The sequence below is a fragment of the Balaenoptera acutorostrata genome, chromosome 8 (genome assembly GCF_949987535.1).
Source record: "Balaenoptera acutorostrata chromosome 8, mBalAcu1.1, whole genome shotgun sequence".
Lineage (NCBI taxonomy): Eukaryota > Metazoa > Chordata > Mammalia > Artiodactyla > Balaenopteridae > Balaenoptera > Balaenoptera acutorostrata.
In genome coordinates this window covers 32,865,379-32,885,862 of record NC_080071.1, presented here as the reverse complement: position 1 = coordinate 32,885,862, position 20,484 = coordinate 32,865,379, and the positions used below count along the sequence as shown (strand labels likewise).

Genomic DNA, 20,484 nt, shown 5'->3' with positions numbered 1-20,484 from the left:
ATGCTATCAAAGGGAAGCGGTAGAAAAATTATGAAATAGCCATAACATGGAAAATTATGCAGATACGAGAAAGAATGAGTTAGGCTTATTCCAGCTGATTTAGAGGGATTGCCAATGTACTATAAATGAGGATAGAAAGATGTAAAAAAGTTTATGTAGAATGATTCTACTTTTCTAAATATTACTTCATATATGTTGTATGTATATTTAAACATATATATGTTTGATATGATTTAATGGGCATTAAGAAAGGTATGGAAGGATAGATAATGTTAACTTGGTTGGGGAAAGAATTCGGGGGAAATAAAAACAAAATTTCAATGTATATGTATTAAATTTTGAGCAAGTGAATAATTTAAAAAGTTAGAACTTAGTAATTCAGAACCTGAAGTTAAAAAAGGACTTCGCAGTGTAAATTGGGTTGTAGAACCCAGTAAGAGACACAGAGAAGGGGATATATAGTTTTCTTAGCCACACCGATTAACAGGTTTTCACCAGTTTTTCAGACTATAGGAATTGAAGATGATAACCTTTATCTTTAGTTTATAAAGTATTTGCCGTAAACTATGTAGAGTTCTCATTAATAAAAAAGTGTTAGGCATTAAGGGCATACTAGCAACATAGTGAAGCCTTTATCCTTGAATCAACTAGACAGATTAAAAATAATTGAAAAGATGAAAAAATGTGTTATTAAATGCCATCTATGTTCTACTACCAATCAATACATTTTTAATTGTCTTCTATGTGATAGGCTAGGCGTATGTGTGGTTCTTCCTTTGTAGATAAGATAGAGGAGTTTAGTGAAGGTAGGACCTCACATTCTAGGTAGGGGTGAGACAGACAATAACAAAGCCCACACACTGAGAAACAAACAAACAAACAAAAACCAACTACAGATTGTGACAAGTCCAATAAATGGAATGATGGAAAAGGTGATTGTTTTTCATGATGGTGGCTAGTGAAGGCCCCTGAGGAAGTGATATTAGGGCTGAGAACTGAAAGGTAGGTATAGAGAGTTCCGCAAGTACAAGGGCCTAGATGTTGATAGGGTTTGGTATGTTCAACAAACAAAAATGAGGCCAGTGTGCCTGAAGCGTCAGTGAGTGAGGGGGTGCGTGGCCAGTAAGAGGTGAGGCTGAAGGAGCCACACCAAGCAGGGCCTTGTTTGTAGGCCATGAAGAAGAGTTTGGATTCTTCTTATAAAGAGTGTCGTGGAAACCGCTGAAGGTCCTTCATTTTGGAAGTGGAATGATTCAATTTATATTTTAAATACATTGTACTTAGATAGATCATATTGAAATGTAAGCTTTCTCATACATTTCTGTACTTTCTCGTGGATGACTGCCTTGAGTAGACTGTGATTCTTTCAGTTTCATTTCCTCCTGTCCACAGCATTCTTAGAATATCTTGAGCTGGGCCTTGGTTGACTCCTTTTCATTCAGGAGGCAACAGAGTGTAGCTGGAACCTACATGGGCTTTGTAATCTAACCAGAACTTGAATCCTTATTTGATCCCTTTTTGCTATATGACCTTAGGTGTTTACATTACTTTTGGAGTCTGTTTCCTCATCTGTCTAAGAAAGAGTAACCATATCTAGCATGTAGGGATGTTATAAAGATAAATAAGGTAATGTGTAAATAGTGCCTGACACATGGAGAATCTAGTAAAGCTTAGTTCTTTGTCCCCTTCCTTTTCTTCTGAGGTGAGGACTTTTCTTTCCTGAAAAGGATCTCAGTCCCTTGTGTTCCCCAGGTAACTGTGCTGGACCTATAAAGTGACTAAGATGCTAATAAGTGTTTATGATTATGTACATTTAATCAGTTAATTACTCACATTCTTTTTGTTTTGTTTTTTTTGGGGGGGGGATGTGTTGGGTCTTCGTTGCTGTGCGCGGGCTTTTCTCTAGTTGCAGTGAGCGGGGACTACTCTTCGTTGTGGTGCACAGGCTTCTCATTGCGGTGGCTTCTTTTTGTTGCGGAGCACGTGCTCTAGGTGCGCTGGCTTCAGTAGTTGTAGTGCACAGGCTTAATTGCTCCGCGGCCTGTGGGATCTTCCCGGACCAGGGCTCAACCCATGTCCCCTGCATTGGCAGGCGGATTCTTAACCACTGCACCGCCAGGGCAGTCCTACTCACATTCTTGAGATATACATCTGAAGATCTTCACAAATCCCCACATTCAGAAATACCACCGTAAGAGGTAATTTCTCACCAGTCTGTAGGTTCTGAGAAGGGGTAGAGCCATGGTCTAAGACTGGGAGACTGTGGAAGATATATGCAGTTTTCTTTTGAACCTTCAGTTGCTCTTTCTGAATCAGAGAAGGAAAAATAGTCCAACCAAGAAATACCAAGACACAGATGTGAAAGAGAGACTTGTAATTCATTCTTTATGTGTGTAATTTTTAAAAAATCATCATCTCCCTGTTCTGTCCAGCTCTCTTTTACTTAGTGCTGCTGAAATTTCTGAAACATCGTTCACTGAAACCAGTGCCATGGCCAGTATTGGGCTTCTAGAACTGTGCTATTGTTTGCTTACTATTATGTCTTAGGCACTGTTTTAAGTGTTTTATACAAATCATATGCAATCCTCAGAACAACTCTATAAGGTAGGTGCCATTAATATTCCCATTTTATAGATGAGAAAACTGAGCCCCAGAACAGTTAAGCAACCTCCTCAAGGTTGTATGGTAAATGGAAGAGACTTGCTTTATGTATGTTAATACAACATGCCTTTTTTACTTAATATTGTATGGCAATACAGGTATGGTAGTAAGTGTAGAATCATCTCATTGTTTTTTTGTAACCTTTTAAAAAGCCTTTTTTATTATGGAAAATTTCAAACATATATGAATTTAAAGAAGGTAGCATAATGAATTGCTATGTACCCATCACTGATCTTCACCAACTATCATAGCTAATTTTGCTTCATCTATATTGCAGCTGCACTGGATTATTCTGAAGCAATTCCCAGACATCCTATCACTGCATGCATAAATACTTTAGTGTCTGTCTCTAAAAGATGATGACTCTGAAAAACCAACCAAACCACAATACGTTGTCACACCTAAAATTTTTCCTTAACCACATGGATTTCCATTCACTGTTGAAATTTCCATGCTTGTTTCATTTTTTCTTTTTAAAGGTAACTTTTTTTTTTTTTAATTTTTATTTTTGGCTGCATTGGGTCTTCACTGCTGACGCGCTGGCTTTCTCTAGTTGTGGCGAGCGGAGGCTGCTCTTTGTTGCAGTGTGCAGGCTTCTCATTGCAGTGGCTTCTCTTGTTGCAGAGCACGGGCTCTAGGTGAGCGGGCTTCAGTAGTTGTGGCACACAGGCTTCAGTAGTTGTGGCTCGTAGGCTCTAGAGCGCAAGCTCAGTAGTTGTGGCACACGGGCTTAGTTGCTCCACAGCATGTGGGATCTTCCCAGACCAGGGCTCGGATCCGTGTCCCTTGCATTGGCAGGCAGATTCTTAACCACTGCGCCACCAGGAAAGTCTCTTGTTTGATTTTTTTAAAGTTGCTTTTTTAAAATCAGGACCCAAGCCAGGTTCCTACATTGCATTTTGTTGATCTGTCTTTGCTCCCTACCAGGATAAAGGGCCTTCTTTCTCCATGGCAAAAATCTTGCTATTTAATCAAGGCTTACCAACAGTAAAGCATTCTGTACTCCTAGGAGCTGCACCTTGATTGTCAAACGTGATTTGCCCCAGCGTATAAGTATATACGCTCCTTGTATGTTCCCATGGTTACTTAGACCAAGAGATTGAAGTATTTATTTTAAAAACAATGCAAATTAATTATTCAACTTAATCTGCCCTGAGAAGCATTCTAGTTCCAGTTATTGACTTGTCTGGGGTCATTATTTTATTTCCAAGGTTTTCGGCCATTTTTAGGGGTTGTTTTGATAGACAGTTTATTATGGTAGCTTTAGTTGATTTCAGTGATTAAGGAGAGTCTTACACCTCCTCATTCTGTTAGAAATTGCATTGTTTAGTAGCTGACAGTAAGACTTGCTGTAATGGACAGTAAAAAATACATATATTAAAGCAAAAAGAGAATAGTATTTCATGAAGCAATCAGAGTGAGAAAGGCAGACTTCTGGAGAATTTTCTTTGCAAAATTAAATAGAAGGTTTTGTTTCTAGTATACGTGAAATATGCAACTGAAAGTGCTAATTAGATGTATAAAACTGCCTTTTCCTAATGCATTTGTAGATTTTAGTAAATATCAGAAAAATTTTGTGTCACTAATTAAAATCTGTTTAAAAAAAATTAATGCGGCTCAATAGAGTTGTTAAAATTTATGTGACCATATGTGTTAAAAATTATTTTTTCTCATTAAAATATTATTTATGATAGATGAATTCCACATTGTACTATTGTAACAGGGTTTGTGTTGTTGGATTTGTTGCGGTCTTTGCTTGTTGCATAGAGTGCTTGTGTAGTGAAAGGGCATGCATTCCTGACTAAATTTGGCTTCCATTAGGAGTAAGAGCAGTAATAATAGTGAAGGACAGCAAGAGGATTAGCTTCATATGCTCAGCTCTTGCCTTGGTACCTGTCTTTCTCCTCCACTGTTCATGTAATTCGTTTTTCTATATGGGAAATGCTCTACGTGATATTTGTAGTTACTGAACTTTGTGACGTTGTCGTTTGAGAATTACTGAAATCGCAAGGATGTTAAGATCTGAAAATGTCAGTGTATCTTAATTGGAGCAAAGTCATGGAGGAACAGTGTGTTTTGACTCATGTTACAGCCACATGTTGGCTGAGCAGAGATGAAGCTGCCTAGACCAGTCAGGACTGATTTTCTGGTAAACCCAAGAATAGTGGAAGTCAACCCCAAAGAAACCTTGGTTTGGATAAAGGTGAGGAGTTAGAAGAGTAACTCCTTCATGTTCGAGCAGAAGCAGAAAAATTCAATACACAAGGAGGGAAATTGGGATCCTCTGCTTTTCTGTGTTTTCTAAGCATTTTAGAATAACTATGTCAATATGCATTAGCTTTACAATTTCCAAGTACTTTGGTGTTCAAGATCTCATTTTCTTCCTTAAAAAAATCTATCTTTCTGTAACTTCTTGTTAAAGAAACTCTGAGAAGCTATGTGTTTGCTCAAGAAATCTCTACTAGTTAACGACCCAGGCTTAGTTCCTGTTTTCTGACCTTAGTTTCAGTGTCCATCATGCCATCCTCTCTGAGCAACTTGAGGGCTGGAGCTAAGTTTTTTTGATCTCTACATCCCTAGTACCAGGCCTAATGCCCAGCACAAAGTTGGTGCTTGATAAATGTTTTACAAGTGAAAACAAAGTAACCTGAAAGATTTGATTTAAGCAGATTTTCGGCTTAATAAGTAGTGCTTCTAGATATATTACCTTGTTTTGGTATTACTGAAAAAAGAAAATCCTTTACCTTGACACACTGTATAATTTTTTAAAAAGTAACCAACTTTCTAGTCACAGCCTGTCAGAATTTTCCTTTATAATCTCTGGAAAATCTTTTAGAAATATCAAACATCAAATAAAATCTGTTTTTGAACTTAAACCATTTAAACAGGTAATTTAATATCATTTAGACTATTTGGGTTTACTCATTCATGTCATTGAATTTTAAGTTAACCTTTTTTTTTTCTTTACTCAATGGAAATTTAGGGTTGTGTATAGACTCTTTGTAAAGTCTACTTTATAGTTAACCTGTGATGTAGGTTGCATACATTCTAAAGGTTACTTAAGGTTAAATTTGGTAAATTGCAAAGGAGTTACTGTTATCCAATTTACTACAGTCAAGTGAGGTCTTGATGTGTTGATCTGTAGGCTTGATAGGCAAAACACTTCTAGATAACATGATCTTATCATTTGGTGCTAGAGGTAGTTCAGTGCAAGTACAACATAAATCTGTATATGAAACCCTACTGTCTTTTATCAGCAATAATTTTGATTAAGTGTATAAAGATTCTAATTTTTCATTAAGATTCGTTTTCTTTCTCAAGCTTCAGAATGTCAAGGCTTTTTCAAACACATGAACTATACTCAAAGTAAATTCAAATATTTCTGGAAATGTCAAAGCTATGTGCACTTTTACATTAAAATACTTGCGTTAGGTTAGGAAAAAGTTTAATCGAGAGAATAGACTATTTTTATTCAGATACTGTCAGCTACTTCTTGTCTATGTCTTTCGTGTGTCCTTGACTTCTTGCCCAAGAGGGATTTATGACTGCTTAAGAAACATATTTGAAATGGCAAATGATTAACTCTAAAGTTATTTGGAGTATGGATATAATATTTGGTTAATTTCATTTAAAGTCATTTTAGTTCAGTCTTTGAAATGATAGGAACAAAATAGGAATGATATTGTGGGACTTCCCTGGTGGCACAGTGGTTAAGAATCCACCTGCCAATGCAGGGGGCATGGGTTCGATCCCTGGTCCGGGAGGATCCCACATGCCACGGAGCAACTAAGCCAGTGAACCACAACTGCTGAGCCCATGCGCCACAACTACTGAAGCCCGTGCACCTAGAGCCCGTGCTCTGCAACAAGAGAAGCCACCTCAGTGAGAAGCCCGCGCACCGCAACTAGAGAAAGCCTGCCTGCAGCAATGAAGACCCAACACAGCCAAAAATAAATAAATTAATTAATTTTTAAAAAACTTTAAAAAAAATTAAAAAATGATGTTGTGAAACTACTAAATTACTTTAATATATTAATATTTTAGCATAAGTGTTAGCCTAGGAGATCCAAAACTTTTTTTAAATTGCTTTTTATCATTTTTAGTGTAAACATGCAAGTCATTTTGGTTAGCAGAAAGAGAAGGTCTCAATAAGGCCACTTAACCTTTTCCTATTTCTAGCTGTTTGTGTTACTTTAGGCCTTGTTTCCTTTTTTTGGTCTGTTTAAACATTATTATCCAGTCAATTAAAATAAGTGTTGAAAGCAATGAAGTTATTTAAAATAAACAGGTCAGTCTTCTTTTAAAAAATACTTTTTGGTTTAAATGTATCACCTGTTTTTGAGGTACCTGCTTTTCTTTGTTAACATAATACCTAAAATGTTTTAGTCTCTTGACTGACTGTGAGTAGATTCTAGTTTCAGTTCTAAATTCCCTCTTCTGTTTTGTCTGTTCAGGCAGCAGGCTCACTGACATTGCCAAGTAATTGTCTCTAATTTAATGAGTTAATTAGTTAACTGTCTCCTGCAGAAGTCAAGTACTGACTCCTTGTAGATGAGAAGACTTGTGTTTTTTTCCTCTGAGCTATGCACTTTATCTTTCAGTTAAAATCAAGTTAAAATAGACTAGGAGAGTTGGGGAAAACACTAGCAAAATACCTCAGGGTAAGTGATTCTCTGGCATCATTTATAACCTAAGATACTGGCAAAGCCTGTTCCAAGTACATGTCAACAAAAGCATTTGTTTTCCTTGTTGGCCACTGTGTCCTTGGTGATTTGTGCTAAGGCTGCTCTATTTCCTGATAGTTTTAAAGTCAAGAATGTTGTGAAATCCTGGTGATTCAGTAAGTACAGTATACATTCTGTGTGTGTGTGTGTGTGTGTGTGTGTGTGTGTGTGTTCTGTGTATATAGTGGTGATAGTCCTGGCAATCAAATTCAGGTATTAGTATTAGATATTGTACACCTCCGTGACAAAAGAAATAAACAATTAGTTGCTGTATTTTGTTAATACTAACTCTGAAATGTTTTCATATTGTTTCTTTTGAAAATTGACATCTGCTAATTAAAGAAAGCAACACTCAAATTGTGAAGTGAGAGAACAAAGATCACCATAACCCATCTCTTGTATTTTCTTATTTTATATTTAGTTCTTAATTCTTTTAAATTTCTTGTAAAAGTTGGCCCAGGATTCTTTGTCAAAGAATATGAGCATATCTATGGTTCTTTATATATGACATGTATGTATATTTGTGTGTATGTACATATATATTGCTAAATCACTTTTTAAAAATTTATTTATTTATTTATTTATTTATTTATTTATGGCTGTGTTGGGTCTTCACTGCTGCGCACAGGCTTTCTCTAGTTGCGGTGAGCGGACTTCTCATTGTCGTGGCTTCTCTTGTTGCGGAGCACGGGCTCTAGGTGCACAGGCTTCAGTAGTTGTGGCACATGGGCTCAGTAGTTGTGGCTTGCAGGCTCTAGAGCACAAGCTCAGTAGTTGTGGCACACGGGCTTAGTTGCTCCGCAGCATGTGGGATCTTCCCGGGCCAGGGCTCGAACCCATGTTCCCTGCATTGGCAGGCGGATTCTTAACCACTGCGCCACCAGGGAAGCCCTAAATCACTTTTTTTTTTTTTTTAATTATTTATTTATTTATTTATTTTTATTTATTTATGGCTGTGTTGGGTTGTTTTTCGTTTCTGTGCGAGGGCTTTCTCTAGTTGCGGCGAGCGGGGGCCACTCCTCATCGCGGTGCGCGGGCCTCTCACCATCGTGGCCTCTCCCGTTGCGGAGCACAGGCTCCAGACGCGCAGGCTCAGTAATTGTGGCTCACGGGCCTAGTTGCTCCGCGGTATGTGGGATCTTCCCAGACCAGGGCACGAACCCGTGTCCCCTGCATTGGCAGGCAGATTCTCAACCACTGCGCCACCAGGGAAGCCCCTAAATCACTTTTTAAAAGGACTGAATTTGAAAAAGCAAGGTGTCTAGAACAATGTAAACAGTATGTTATCATTTGTGTAAAAAAGAAATGGATAAGAATATTCATACATACATATTTGTATGTATATATATTGGCATATATATATATCTTATATATAAAATTTACTTGTTTATGCACAAAACATCTCTGGAAGCATATGCAAGAATTTGATTGCCCCTGGAGTGAGGAATTGAGTGACTGGGGACAGAGGTGGGAGGAAGACTTTTCACTGTATATCCTTTTGAATTTTGAATGGTATGAATTGACAGTATTAAAATCATAAATAAAACAAAAAGCCGCTAGCAGTGGGTGCAAGTCCCCATTGTTTTTCATTTTCACTCCCATTGCCTTGGTTCAGGCCTCAATCTCTTTTACCTGGATCGTTGCAGTAGCCACTGCTTGGTCTCCCTGCCCCCAGTCAGTTTCTCTCTTCTCCAGTCCATGTTTTACATTGCCTCCAGAGAGAGCACAGGTCAGATCATGTCTCTCTCCTGTCGTAAAATTTTCAGTGGCTTCCCATGGCCAGGATAAAGTACAGACTATTCAGTTTAGCATTCCACGTCTTCCACTATCTGGTCTCAAACTGCCTTTCAGCTTCACTTTCTTCTACATATCTTTGTATACCCTCTCTTTGTTACCATTTCTTTCTCCAACTAACTCCTCCTCCCCCCAAAAAGAAATAAATATATTTAAAAAATTTCTGTATTTGTTTGCCTTTTGTTTTTTGTTTTTTTTTTAAGCCTGAAATACCCTTTCTCTCCATTTGCAGTTGAAATTAAATTTTACTTTCAAGGCCTATTCTAAACATTATTTTCTTTTCCCTCCCACCAATCCCTTCCCACCTATCCGCAAAATGAATCATTCTTTTTGGTTCCCAGTGTATGTTTCTCATACCTTTGGCACTCATTCTAGTTAGTTGTTGACTTGTCAGTCTCTTAAAGTTCTATTTTTATACTTCCTTGTATTGATCCCTCTTTCCAGTTGCAGTAGTCTCCCTGACATTGTGCCTTTCCCCACTCCCGCCTGTCCTTAACTCTGGTGGTTTTCGTATCTTGGTAAACATGTCAGGGTATACATGTCAATGTATAGCATAACAATGTTATGTTATACATTGAAGAACTTCAAGGAGGAGAAGAAGCAGTTGATTAGAATTAGTAGAATCCACTCACTATCACTATCAGTGCCATTCAGTTTATTTTTTCTTTATCCTATGTTTGCATGTGTATTGTTTTAAAATTCAAAGATTATGTAGTTTTCATTTTATAGATGTGTGTTATATCTAGAGGCCTGGGAGGAGAATGGCATCATTGAAGGACTCACAGCGAGTTAGTGGTAGAGCCAGGATATAAACCCAGGACCCTTTCAGGAATGACTTTTATAACATGTAGAGAGAACATGACTTTATTTTGGGGTGATATTAGTTAGGTGCTTTTGGTAGTACCAGCTAGTAAAAATGTGTCCACCTTTGGGCTGCTTCTTGTGCAGGCTGATAGAGCATTTGTTGTGATAGCCTCTATGGTATTTTTCAGAGTACACAAAGGAAACATTAAAAAATTTAATTCTCTCCTTATTGAAAGAGCTAGTGGCTTGGTTTAGACAGATTCACAAATGAGGACATTTGAAATGCTTAACCAAAAAGCAGACCAACAGTCCTTTGCTCTTATCCTTCTCATCCTTGTCTTGTTTCCTAGAAGCAACCTTTTGTAACTTTTCTAGCTATTCATTTTGATATTTCCCTTCATATTTCTATACTGCTGTTTCTTGACTTTCTTTTATAGCAGTTGAGGACTTAGCTTCTTTATACTACTTCCTCCCCCATTCTTCTCCCTCCATTCTTATGAGCACATTTGTAATTGTTATTAAATTAATATTTGGTATCTACATTATTATGACTAAGTTCTGTTTATTTTCAGCCAAGTCATGTATTATAATATTTTCTATTTTTACACAAAAGAAGTACTTATTCATAATTTAATTTTTTTATAGAGTTAAAAATTACCTAACTTTTCATTTACTTAGTGATTTGTATACCTAGTACTAATTCATTAACAAATGTTTACTGAGTGCCCTCCATGTGCAGGTATTATTCTTGGTGCTTGGGGATACATCAGTGAACAAACTAGACAAAAATTCCTTCTTTTGTGTTATTTACATTCTCGTTGGGAGATACAGTAAACATAATAAAGAAGTAAAATATATAGTATGTTAGAAGGTGATAGGTGCCAGGGGGAAAAAAAGCAGAGCACCCTGGGGGAATTGGGAATATGATATAGGCATGGGTGGTGATGCGAAATAGGCTGATGAAGAGTAGGTCTCGTTGAGAGGAGAGCGTTTGCGTAAAGATTTAAGCTCCTCCCTATGTTATTTTCCACGTGCCAAATGCCTTGGATACCCTGACATTCCAGTTTCCCTAGTGGCTTGCCCTCTTGGAGCCCTCTGTCTGCCCCAGCCAGGAATGGCACTCCAGAGACCGGCAGCACAAATGTTGTACTGGGATTTCCCTTGGCCACTTTACTGGGTTTGATTATCTGTTTCCTGGATCCCCTGTCTTTCTCTTACTTGGTCCATACTCTCTTTTTGATGGAGCGAATTGTCTTATAGCTTCCTGAGAAAGGGTACATAAAGGGAGAAAAAAATCTTGAGAACCTGGATATCTCAAAGTACTTTTAACCTACTCTTACAATTGGTTGAAAGTTTGACTCAGTTTAGAATTCTATGTTAGAAATCATTTCTCTTAGAATTTTCAGTGCCTTACTGCAATGTCTTCAAGCTTCTATTGTTTCTGTTGGGAAACATTGAGGCCCATGATTCATAATTCTTTATATATGACCTATTTTTTTCTCTCTGAAAACTTTTAAGATCTTCTCTTTATCCTGATGTTCTGCAGTTTTATGATGATGGGCCAGGCTCTGGTGTGGGTTTTTGTTTTGTTTGTTTGAATTTATTGTGCTTGGCACTGGTGGGCCCTTGTATTCCTCAATTCTGGCAAATTTTCTGATGTTACTACTTTGATAGTTGACTGAAGTAGCTAAATTGATCAACTACCACCCAAAGATGAAGGCTTTGGTTGTTCATGTTTGGTCACACCATAGTACACAAAACCGTGAATGTATAAAGAGGCATTTATATGATAGGCAGGTATTATTATTATTTTATTCTCTAAAATTATTGACGTAAAAGGCAGAATGTTTTTGTTTTTTCTCGCTTCTGGAACTTAGAATGAGTACCTATGATGGCAGGTCTTGTTTGCTATGCTGTTGTCATTCAAGGTTTGGCAGGTTGTGTCCCCACCCCCACCCCCAGACTCTTGCAGGCAGGAAGTCTCCAGATGTTATCTTCTTGCTTTCCATCTTGCTCACTTGGCTGCCCTTTCACCTTTCTTCATTTTTCTCATATTTTTTCATATATATCTACACATACATTTGATTGACATAGAAGTCATTACATAAAATTTACCATTTTAAAGTAGTTTATTTACAATGTTGTATGACTATCACCACTATCTAATTCCAGAACATTTTTATCACCCCCAAAGAAAAACCCGCTACGTAAAGTGGTTACTCTCCATTCACCCCTCCTCCTAGTTCCTGGCAACTACTCTTTTCTCTGAAGCTCTGAATTTGCCTGTTGTGGACATTTCATATAAATGGGATCATGTGGTATGTGGCCTTTTGTGTGGTTTCTTTACCTTATAATGTTTTCAAGGTTCATCCATATTGTAGCATGTATCAGTACCTTACTGATGTTCTTAACTCAGGCTCTGGGTGTTTGTTTTTTGACTATCCAGAGAAAAATCTGCATTTATTATTCTTATTTTGATTATGATACTGGCCTTTAATTTACCTTTTCAGAAAACATTTGTTGGCTACAAAATGATATTGAATACTTTTAATTTTAAGTATACATTATTTATTTATTTTTTAGTATGCCAGTACTGAGGTCAATGGAGAACATTACATGACACCAGAAGACTTTGTCCAGCGCTATCTTGGACTGTATAATGATCCAAATAGCAATCCGAAGATTGTGCAGCTCTTGGCAGGAGTAGCTGATCAAACCAAGGATGGGTAAGAACCTTTATGCACTTTTTAAAAACTAATGTTCTTCCATATTATATTAAAAAATAGGAAAACCATGAATTTACCCATGACCATCTGGAATTTTAATATTAATAAACCATATCTTTTCTTAGAAGTTTATAAAAACTGTTATTTAGTGCCATTATCAAATATACTAGCATTTCTTTCTTTTTTTTCTTCTTTTGAAAAAAAAATTACGTGCAAAAGCCATATTTTATATTGAATAATCTGAGCAGAATGGTGTTCAGGTAACTAAATGTCTTTCATTCATTCATTCATTCAGTAAATATTGAATACCTACTATATTTTAGGCAGTGTTCTAAGTACTAGAATTCCATCAGTGAATAAATCACAGAAAACCAATAAACAAAATTTAAAAGTAAATTATAACGTTAGGTGGTTATAACTGCTATGAAGAAAAATAAATCAGGGGAGAATTTAGAGAGTGGTATTTATTCATTTATCTGTGTACTCATTTATCTGACAAATATTTATTGAACAACCACCATTTGCCAGGCACTGTTGGACGTTAGAAATACAAACAAATTAAATGAGGTTCCTGACCATAAGAAGAAGCTCATGGCTTAGTGAGAAAGAGGATGAGTAAACAAAGAAAAAAAAGTAATACTTTGGGAATAAGGTGTTATAGTAGAACCATATGAAACATACAAAGGACACCCAAGAAAGCATGGTTAACTCTGTTTTGGGTGGTCAGGAGAGCATCTTAGAAGAAGTGATGCTTGAGTGAAATCTGGCAAGACAAAAAGGAGCTTGCTGGTGGTTGGACAAATAGGGAGGAGAATTCCAGGAAAGGGAACAACAGTGACATGAAACATCAAAGGCCACTTGCATGTCTCTGCTGCATACACATTGAGGAGGTTGTGTTATAAGTACTTTGGTGGGGCTGTGGCATTACTTTGTTGTTGTCAGAGTAGCGGTTGGAGTGCAGCTGGGGACCTCATGTGCTTAGCTTTGACTGTATCCTGTAGGCTTGTGACTCTCAGACTTGGAGGTATTTTTAGCCTGGCAGTGTATACATGTGTGCAGTCAAAGAAGTTACAAGGTGCATCTTACTAGCGTGTCAGTTTACTCAAATCAAGGGGAAACAGCATTTTTATATTAAAATCAAGTATGACTGTATTATGGAGGGAATGGAATATTTATATGCCTTGCTTTGTGAATTCCAAGCTACAGCCCCAGGCCTCCAAGGGCCCAGTTTCTTTATCCTACTTGTAGAGGTGCTTGTGTGAAAAACTTTGAAAAACTAGGCAAAACTAGTTTTAAGTCTTTAAACCTTATTTCTGTTATTTCAAATACGATCAGATTTTAGAAAAATGGAAGGTTAGAGTAGGACAAGACTTGCGTGCAGTGAAATTCGTTTAGAAGGCTGTTGTAATAGTTAAAGTAGAAGTGTTGGTTTCTAAGTTCTTTGAATCCTGGGTTATTGTATTCATTTGTATTTTCTCACAGAATCTAGCACAGTGCATGAAATTTACTATGAGTACTTTATATCTTGGAAAGATTTTATATAATTTATCAATGGCAGATATCAGGGAACTTGTATACATTTTGTGCCCGGTCTCTTAAAAAAAAGTCAAATGAACTGCTGAGTTACTGTGGACCATTCAGTCATTGGGTCTCTCAATAGTGATTAGACAGTAAGGCATATAAAAATTAATCATATTTAATCAGAATTCCTTCTTCAAATTTATTAAAGCTCTTTTAGAAACTTTTAGAGTATTTATTGTCATTAATTTGGCCTGAGACTTGCTTTCAGATATCCATATCTTTTCAGATGCTTCCTTTTGTGACCGTCTGCTCTGATCCATCCTACTTGTCTATCTTATTTGAAGCTTCATGTGGTTCTGCCAGAATCAGTTGTGTTGTTAAAGTGTGGTCAAGTGGAATCAAGTGTTTAAGTTGCCAGAGTGGGATAGATCAAAAATGGGTTTGGCTAGTGAAGAATCTGATACTGTTGAATAGTGTTTACTTAAAAAACAAAAACAAAAACTGTTTCTCTTTTGAAAAGGTAAATCTGTTCTATTTCAAATTTTAAAAACATCTTAAACTTCCTTTTTCCCCCTCTCTCCTTGGAATAAATCAGATTGAGATTGGGTAGGAAATCTGATTCATAGAGTTAGGTCATAAAAATTATAAATATATGATAAATATGTTTATGAAACAGATTATTTCTAAAAGCAGAGAAAGGTGGAATTTTCTAGAAACACAGTGATTCTTTTTTCTTTTTTTAATTAATTAATTAATTTTTTGGCTGCGTTGGGTCTTCGTTGCTGCACATGGGCTTTTTCTAGTTGCGGTGAGCAGGGGCTACTCTTCGTTGTGGTGCGCGGGCTTCTCATTGTGGTGGCTTCTTTTGTTGCGGAGCACGGGCTCTAGGTGCTTGGGCTTCAGTTGTTGCAGCACGCGGGCTTAGTAGTTGTGGCTCGCGGGCTCTAGAGCGCAGGCTCAGTAGTTGTGGCGCACGGGCTTAGTTGCTCTGCAGCATGTGGGATCTTACCAGGCCAGGGCTCGAACCCGTGTCCCCTGCATTGGCAAGCGGATTCTTATCCACTGTGCCACCAGGGAAGCCCTAGAAACACAGTGATTCTTAACCTCCCGTTCTTGGATAGTCTTCAGAGTTTCCTGAACTTGCTGAAATATAATGCGAAATGAGCGAATTTGTATCTGCATTTTTCTGGGGAGAAATCACAGGTTTTTCAAAAGGGTCTATGACTTCAAAAAGGTTATGAAGAACCTAGGAGCAAGACGGGAATAAAGACACAGACCTACTAGAGAATGGACTTGAGGATACGGGGAGGGGGAAGGGTAAACTGGGACAAAGTGAGAGAGTGGCATGGACATATATACACTACCAAACGTAAAATAGATAGCTAGTGGGAAGCAGCCTCATAGCACAGGGAGATCAGCTCGGTGCTTTGTGACCACCTAGAGGGGTGGGATAGGGAGGGTGGGAGGGAGGGAGACACAAGAGGGAAGAGGTATGGGGACATATGTATATGTATAACTCATTCACTTTGTTATAAAGCAGAAACTCACACACCATTGTAAAGCAATTATACTCCAATAAAGATGTTTAAAAAAAAGTTAAATATCATTGTTAAAGTTTCTTTAATACTTTTAAGAAAATCAGAGGCTTTGATAATGTTTAACTTATTCCAAGTAGCCAACCCTTCCTCATTTAACGTTTAAGGAAAATGAGCTCCGGAGAGGTTGATTGACTTCCCCAATAACACAAGATTAGTTCTCTTAATTTAAAAAAAATATCTTTTCTCCACTGTTCTGTTTCCCACCCCTTTACCCAGGGCAATGATGAAAAGTTAGAATAGTTCAGTTGGTCCATCTTTTTTCCAGCTCCAAGAGGTATTCCTTGATTCTATTATACTTTTTTGATGATGAGTCCTATAGATATATAACTTGAAATAGAATCACATGATATTGTTTATAATTACCCCAGACCAAATCTCAGTTAATAGAACTAGCATAAACAAGTTTGAGTGATTTAGTTAAGTGTATCGGAAAAGGAGGTTTGGGAGTGGTCAAATGTGGTCCCATGCTCTGCCCTTATCCCCCATGTTTTCTTAGCATGTAAACTGCCCCCTTTCTCTTCTTCCCCGCTCCCTTTCCTCCAACAGATAGTAAAATAAGCCGGAGTGTTTTGATACAGGTGCTTGCTATGGAGAGCCATGTAGAACAGCATTGTATAGTATAAATAGCATGATGGGTTGTCTAAAAGTAAAAGCCATTAGCCAAACATTATTTGTGAGATTGTGGCTTAAACTTTGAAGTTCTGGCTGTATAATGAAAAGCAAAATGATTTTGTGCATTAATTACAGATCTCAGGGACCATTATTGTGTGATTTAATCTAAAATATTTAGACAGTTTCTTGTTTGAAACTGTAACTTCTAGAACCATAGTTTCTATATTTAGCTCTAGTCAGAATTTCATCAGGAGGCCCTATTCTCCTATAATGTGGAAAACTCTAGTTTTCCTTCCTTTCTTTTTCACAAGTGTTTTCCTTTAATATTCTACATGCATATAGAAAAACCTTTAATGAAGAAATCTTGGTTGTTTTAAAAATTACAAAATTATCATATTAATGTTTTGAAATTTTATTAGTTTCCATTCAGTAAATTAAAAAGGAACTCTTTAGGAAAATTTTAAAACACATCAAATTCATAAAATATATTATTTCAAAGTTATAAAATGAATACATGTTCTTTGAAAAAAGTCAAACAGCAGGTAGGGTAAAAAGTGAAGGTGCCCCCTCATCCTCGTTAAAAGAAAGCAAACTATGGGCTTCCCTGGTGGCTCAGTGGTTAAGAATCCGCCTGCCAATGCAGGGGACATGGGTTCGAGCCCTGGTCCGGGAAGATCCCACATGCTGTGGAGCAACTAAGCCTGTGCACCACAACTACTGAGCCTGCACTCTAGAGCCCGCAAGCCACAACTACTGAAGCCCATGTGCCTAGAGCCCGTGCTCCACTACAAGAGAAGCCTCTGCAATGAGAAGTCTGTGCACCACAACGAAGACAACAGCAACTAGAGAAAAGTCCACGCGCAGCAAAGAAGACCCAACACAGCCAAAAATAAATTTAAAAAAAAGAAAAGAAAAGAAAACAAACTATTTATCAAAGTGTGAAGTAAGCAACGGTTTCTTCACTCTACAGTTAGTGGCTTGTGGTTTGCCTTTGTTCTGCTGAAGTCTTGATCAGGTTCTTTTATAGATAGGAGAATCCATGGCAGGATAAAGGAAAAAGAGCTTTAAAAATTATTCTGGAACATGTTTGCTTTATGTTGCCAGATAAGCAGACTGTTTCTTGCTTTCTGAAAAGTATTGTTACATTACAATGTGGTATAAAATGCCTGTGGGCTAAAAATAGATAAGGAGCATATCAGAGAGAATAAGTGGCCTATCCCCACTCCCCATTTCTTCCCAATATTTTATTATGAAAGATTTCAAACATTCAGGAAAGTTGAAAGAATTTTACAGTGAACACACCATGTACCCACCACATGTATTCTACTATTAACATCTTTCTCTACTTCTTTTCATGTATCTGTCTATCTTTACATCAGTCCGTCTTATTTTTTTTACACATTTCAAGTAAATTGCAGACATTGATACACTTCTTCTTAAATATTTCAGCATGCATATTATTAACTAGATTTTAATATTTGTTTTGAGTTTTTTTTCTTTAGATGTAACATTTACACACAGTGAAAAATATAAATATTAAAGGTACATTCCCTGAGTTTTGACAAATGTGCACACCTGGAAAACCCCATGTGACTTATTATTTTTTATTGTATTAAAATATATATAACATAAAATTTACCATTTTAGCCATTTTTAAGTGTACAGTGCAGTGGCATTAAGTACATTCACATTGTTGTGCTATCGTCACCACTATTCATCTCCAGAACTTTTTCATCATCCATACTGAAACTCCATACCCATTAAACAAGTTCACATTCTCCCCCAACACCCAGTTCTGGTAACCACTATTCTACTTTCTGTCTCTATGAATTTGTTCTAGGTACTTCATAGCAGTGGGACAATACAATATTTGCTCTTTTGCATCTGGCTTATTTCACTTAGCATAATGTTTTAAAGATTCATTCACATTGCAGGATGTATCAGAATTTCATTCCTTTTTAAGGCTGAATAATATAAAGTGACTTATTTTTAAGTTGCTTTTGTGTTTCTTAATTGACTTTTCTTTCTTTAAATAAATCACTGTATAACAAAGGTAACTCTGAGTATTGAGGGTTGGCTGAGTATTATAATAATGTTCTACTTGCTATAGATACCAGATACACTTTCTGTTTTTCAACTATAACTTTAAATTTGGGGTTGGGGGGCAGGATGTTGAACACTGGATTGAAGGCAGGAGTTGAGTCTTCGACGTGGCCCACTGGGTTGCTGAATGTCTTTGAACAGATCACTTCTTCAGATTTTCTAAGGGTCCTTCTGACTCTACGTTGCATGAATATAGGATTTGCCTTTTTGAATATACTGGTAGATAAAAATGTACATATTTAATAAAGTCCATAGAATTTATATTTTAAACAAAGTGGTACTTAGTTGGAAATCTACGCTGCAAGAGTCTCAAATATGCAGGGGCAGGTGTAGATAACTGGCAAGCCCTGGTCTCTCTGAAGAAGGCAGCTTCTGCTAGGCTCCAGGAAGCTGGTGCTACTTGGAACCAGAAACCTGTTGCCCAAGTTCATAATTTATCAAGAGAAACCAGAAAACTGGATATTTATGTGAAATCTTAGGATTTCCTAATGTTGGCAACAAACCTAACTAAAAAAATAATGCTTTACATGCTAAAGAAAACACATGTGTGGGCCAAATTCAGTCTGCCAGCCAACCATTTATGACCTTTGCTAGTTAAGGAAAAGGTCTTTGACCTCTTCTCATAAATGCAGAAAGTTTTACTACTGAGCATGAAATATGCTTTAAAGCTACATAGTCTGTATTTCAGGGTAATTGTGTTTTTGAGGTCTAATTCCTGAGACTTGTTTTGGGAAAACCAAGATGCTGGGCATTGTTCTTTTCTCCTATAATCAGCCTAGCTACTTTTAATTTTTATTTTTAAAATTAATGTTATGAGCAGAAGAAATAATGTTAATTCTTTATTATAAATATAAAAATTTCAAATGTTTCTGAATTACATAATGTAGAAAGTGAAAGTCTACTGTAACTCATTTCCTAGATCACTATTGTATTTGTGTTACACATTCTCATTGATCTTTAGTTTTGTTCAGAGCTTAAAACCACATATTGCTCATTGCTTTTTAGGAGTGTGTGCATAGTCATGATGATACCTGATATATTGTTACTTCTTTGTTTTTTTACTACCCTAAAATTTGTGTACTGATAATCCTACTTTTGAGTTTTACTATATTTTTTAGTAATGCATAAGGTGTGTCATGACATGTGGCCTGATAAACAGTTTCGATTGTTCCTCCCAGATTCATTAGGCACTCAAGCTCCTAATTTCACCAAGAATTCTTCAGCGTGGGCACAGTGAGGGCATAGTCTTCAGTGCCCTGAATACTACCAACACAAAGCCTTTCTTTCCCTCAAAAAAGGGCAAAGGCATAGTGTACATCGTTGCTTTGGATATAATGTAATCTGTGTAATTTAAACATACTTCAAAGTATTTTAAGTAATAGAAAATGTAACTTTGAATGTAAAATATGTCTTAGATGAATGAGGGCATAAAATGAAAAGTAAAATGTAGTCACTTTCTTAATACCGTGTTGGAAAACAGGTATCTCTAAAAAGTCATGTATTCTAAATTAGGTTTATTCACGAAGATTTATGAGTTCCTACCCTGAATCAAGCCTGTGCTCTGACAGGCCTACCTTCTAGCGGGGAATTGGACTTTAAACAATGAGTTACATAATTACTTTAACAAGAATTCTGTGAGGGGCACTAAAAAAGTACAGTACTGCTGTAAGGTGTGAGGGGGATGTGAAGTCATCTGGGGACTTTAAGATGATTCTCTTGAGGAAATGATATTTGAGATGAGCTGTGTAAAGACTGGGTGGAAATTAAATGGACGAAAGTTTGGAGATGGTGGGATCATTCCAAGGAAAATGAATTGCGGAATGATGGCCCTGAGTGGAAGGAGCATGGATTGTTTTAGGAGCTTAAAATGAGTGGCCTGGAGTGCAGAGAGCAAGGAAGAGATATGGAGAAGTCAGATCCTGTGGGCCTAGAAGCTACATT

General features: G+C 37.0%; 1 protein-coding gene across 2 annotated transcripts in view; it reads left to right on the top strand.

The window, feature by feature from the left end:
• SLC25A12 (solute carrier family 25 member 12) overlaps window positions 1-20,484 on the top strand; it is a 185,385-nt gene that overhangs the window by 100,823 nt on the left and 64,078 nt on the right. For both annotated transcript variants that reach the window (XM_057550811.1, XM_007183272.2), the window contains exon 3: window positions 12,567-12,709. In XM_057550811.1, coding sequence (XP_057406794.1) covers window positions 12,567-12,709 — 143 coding nt within the window. The remainder of the gene's footprint in view (window positions 1-12,566; window positions 12,710-20,484) is intronic.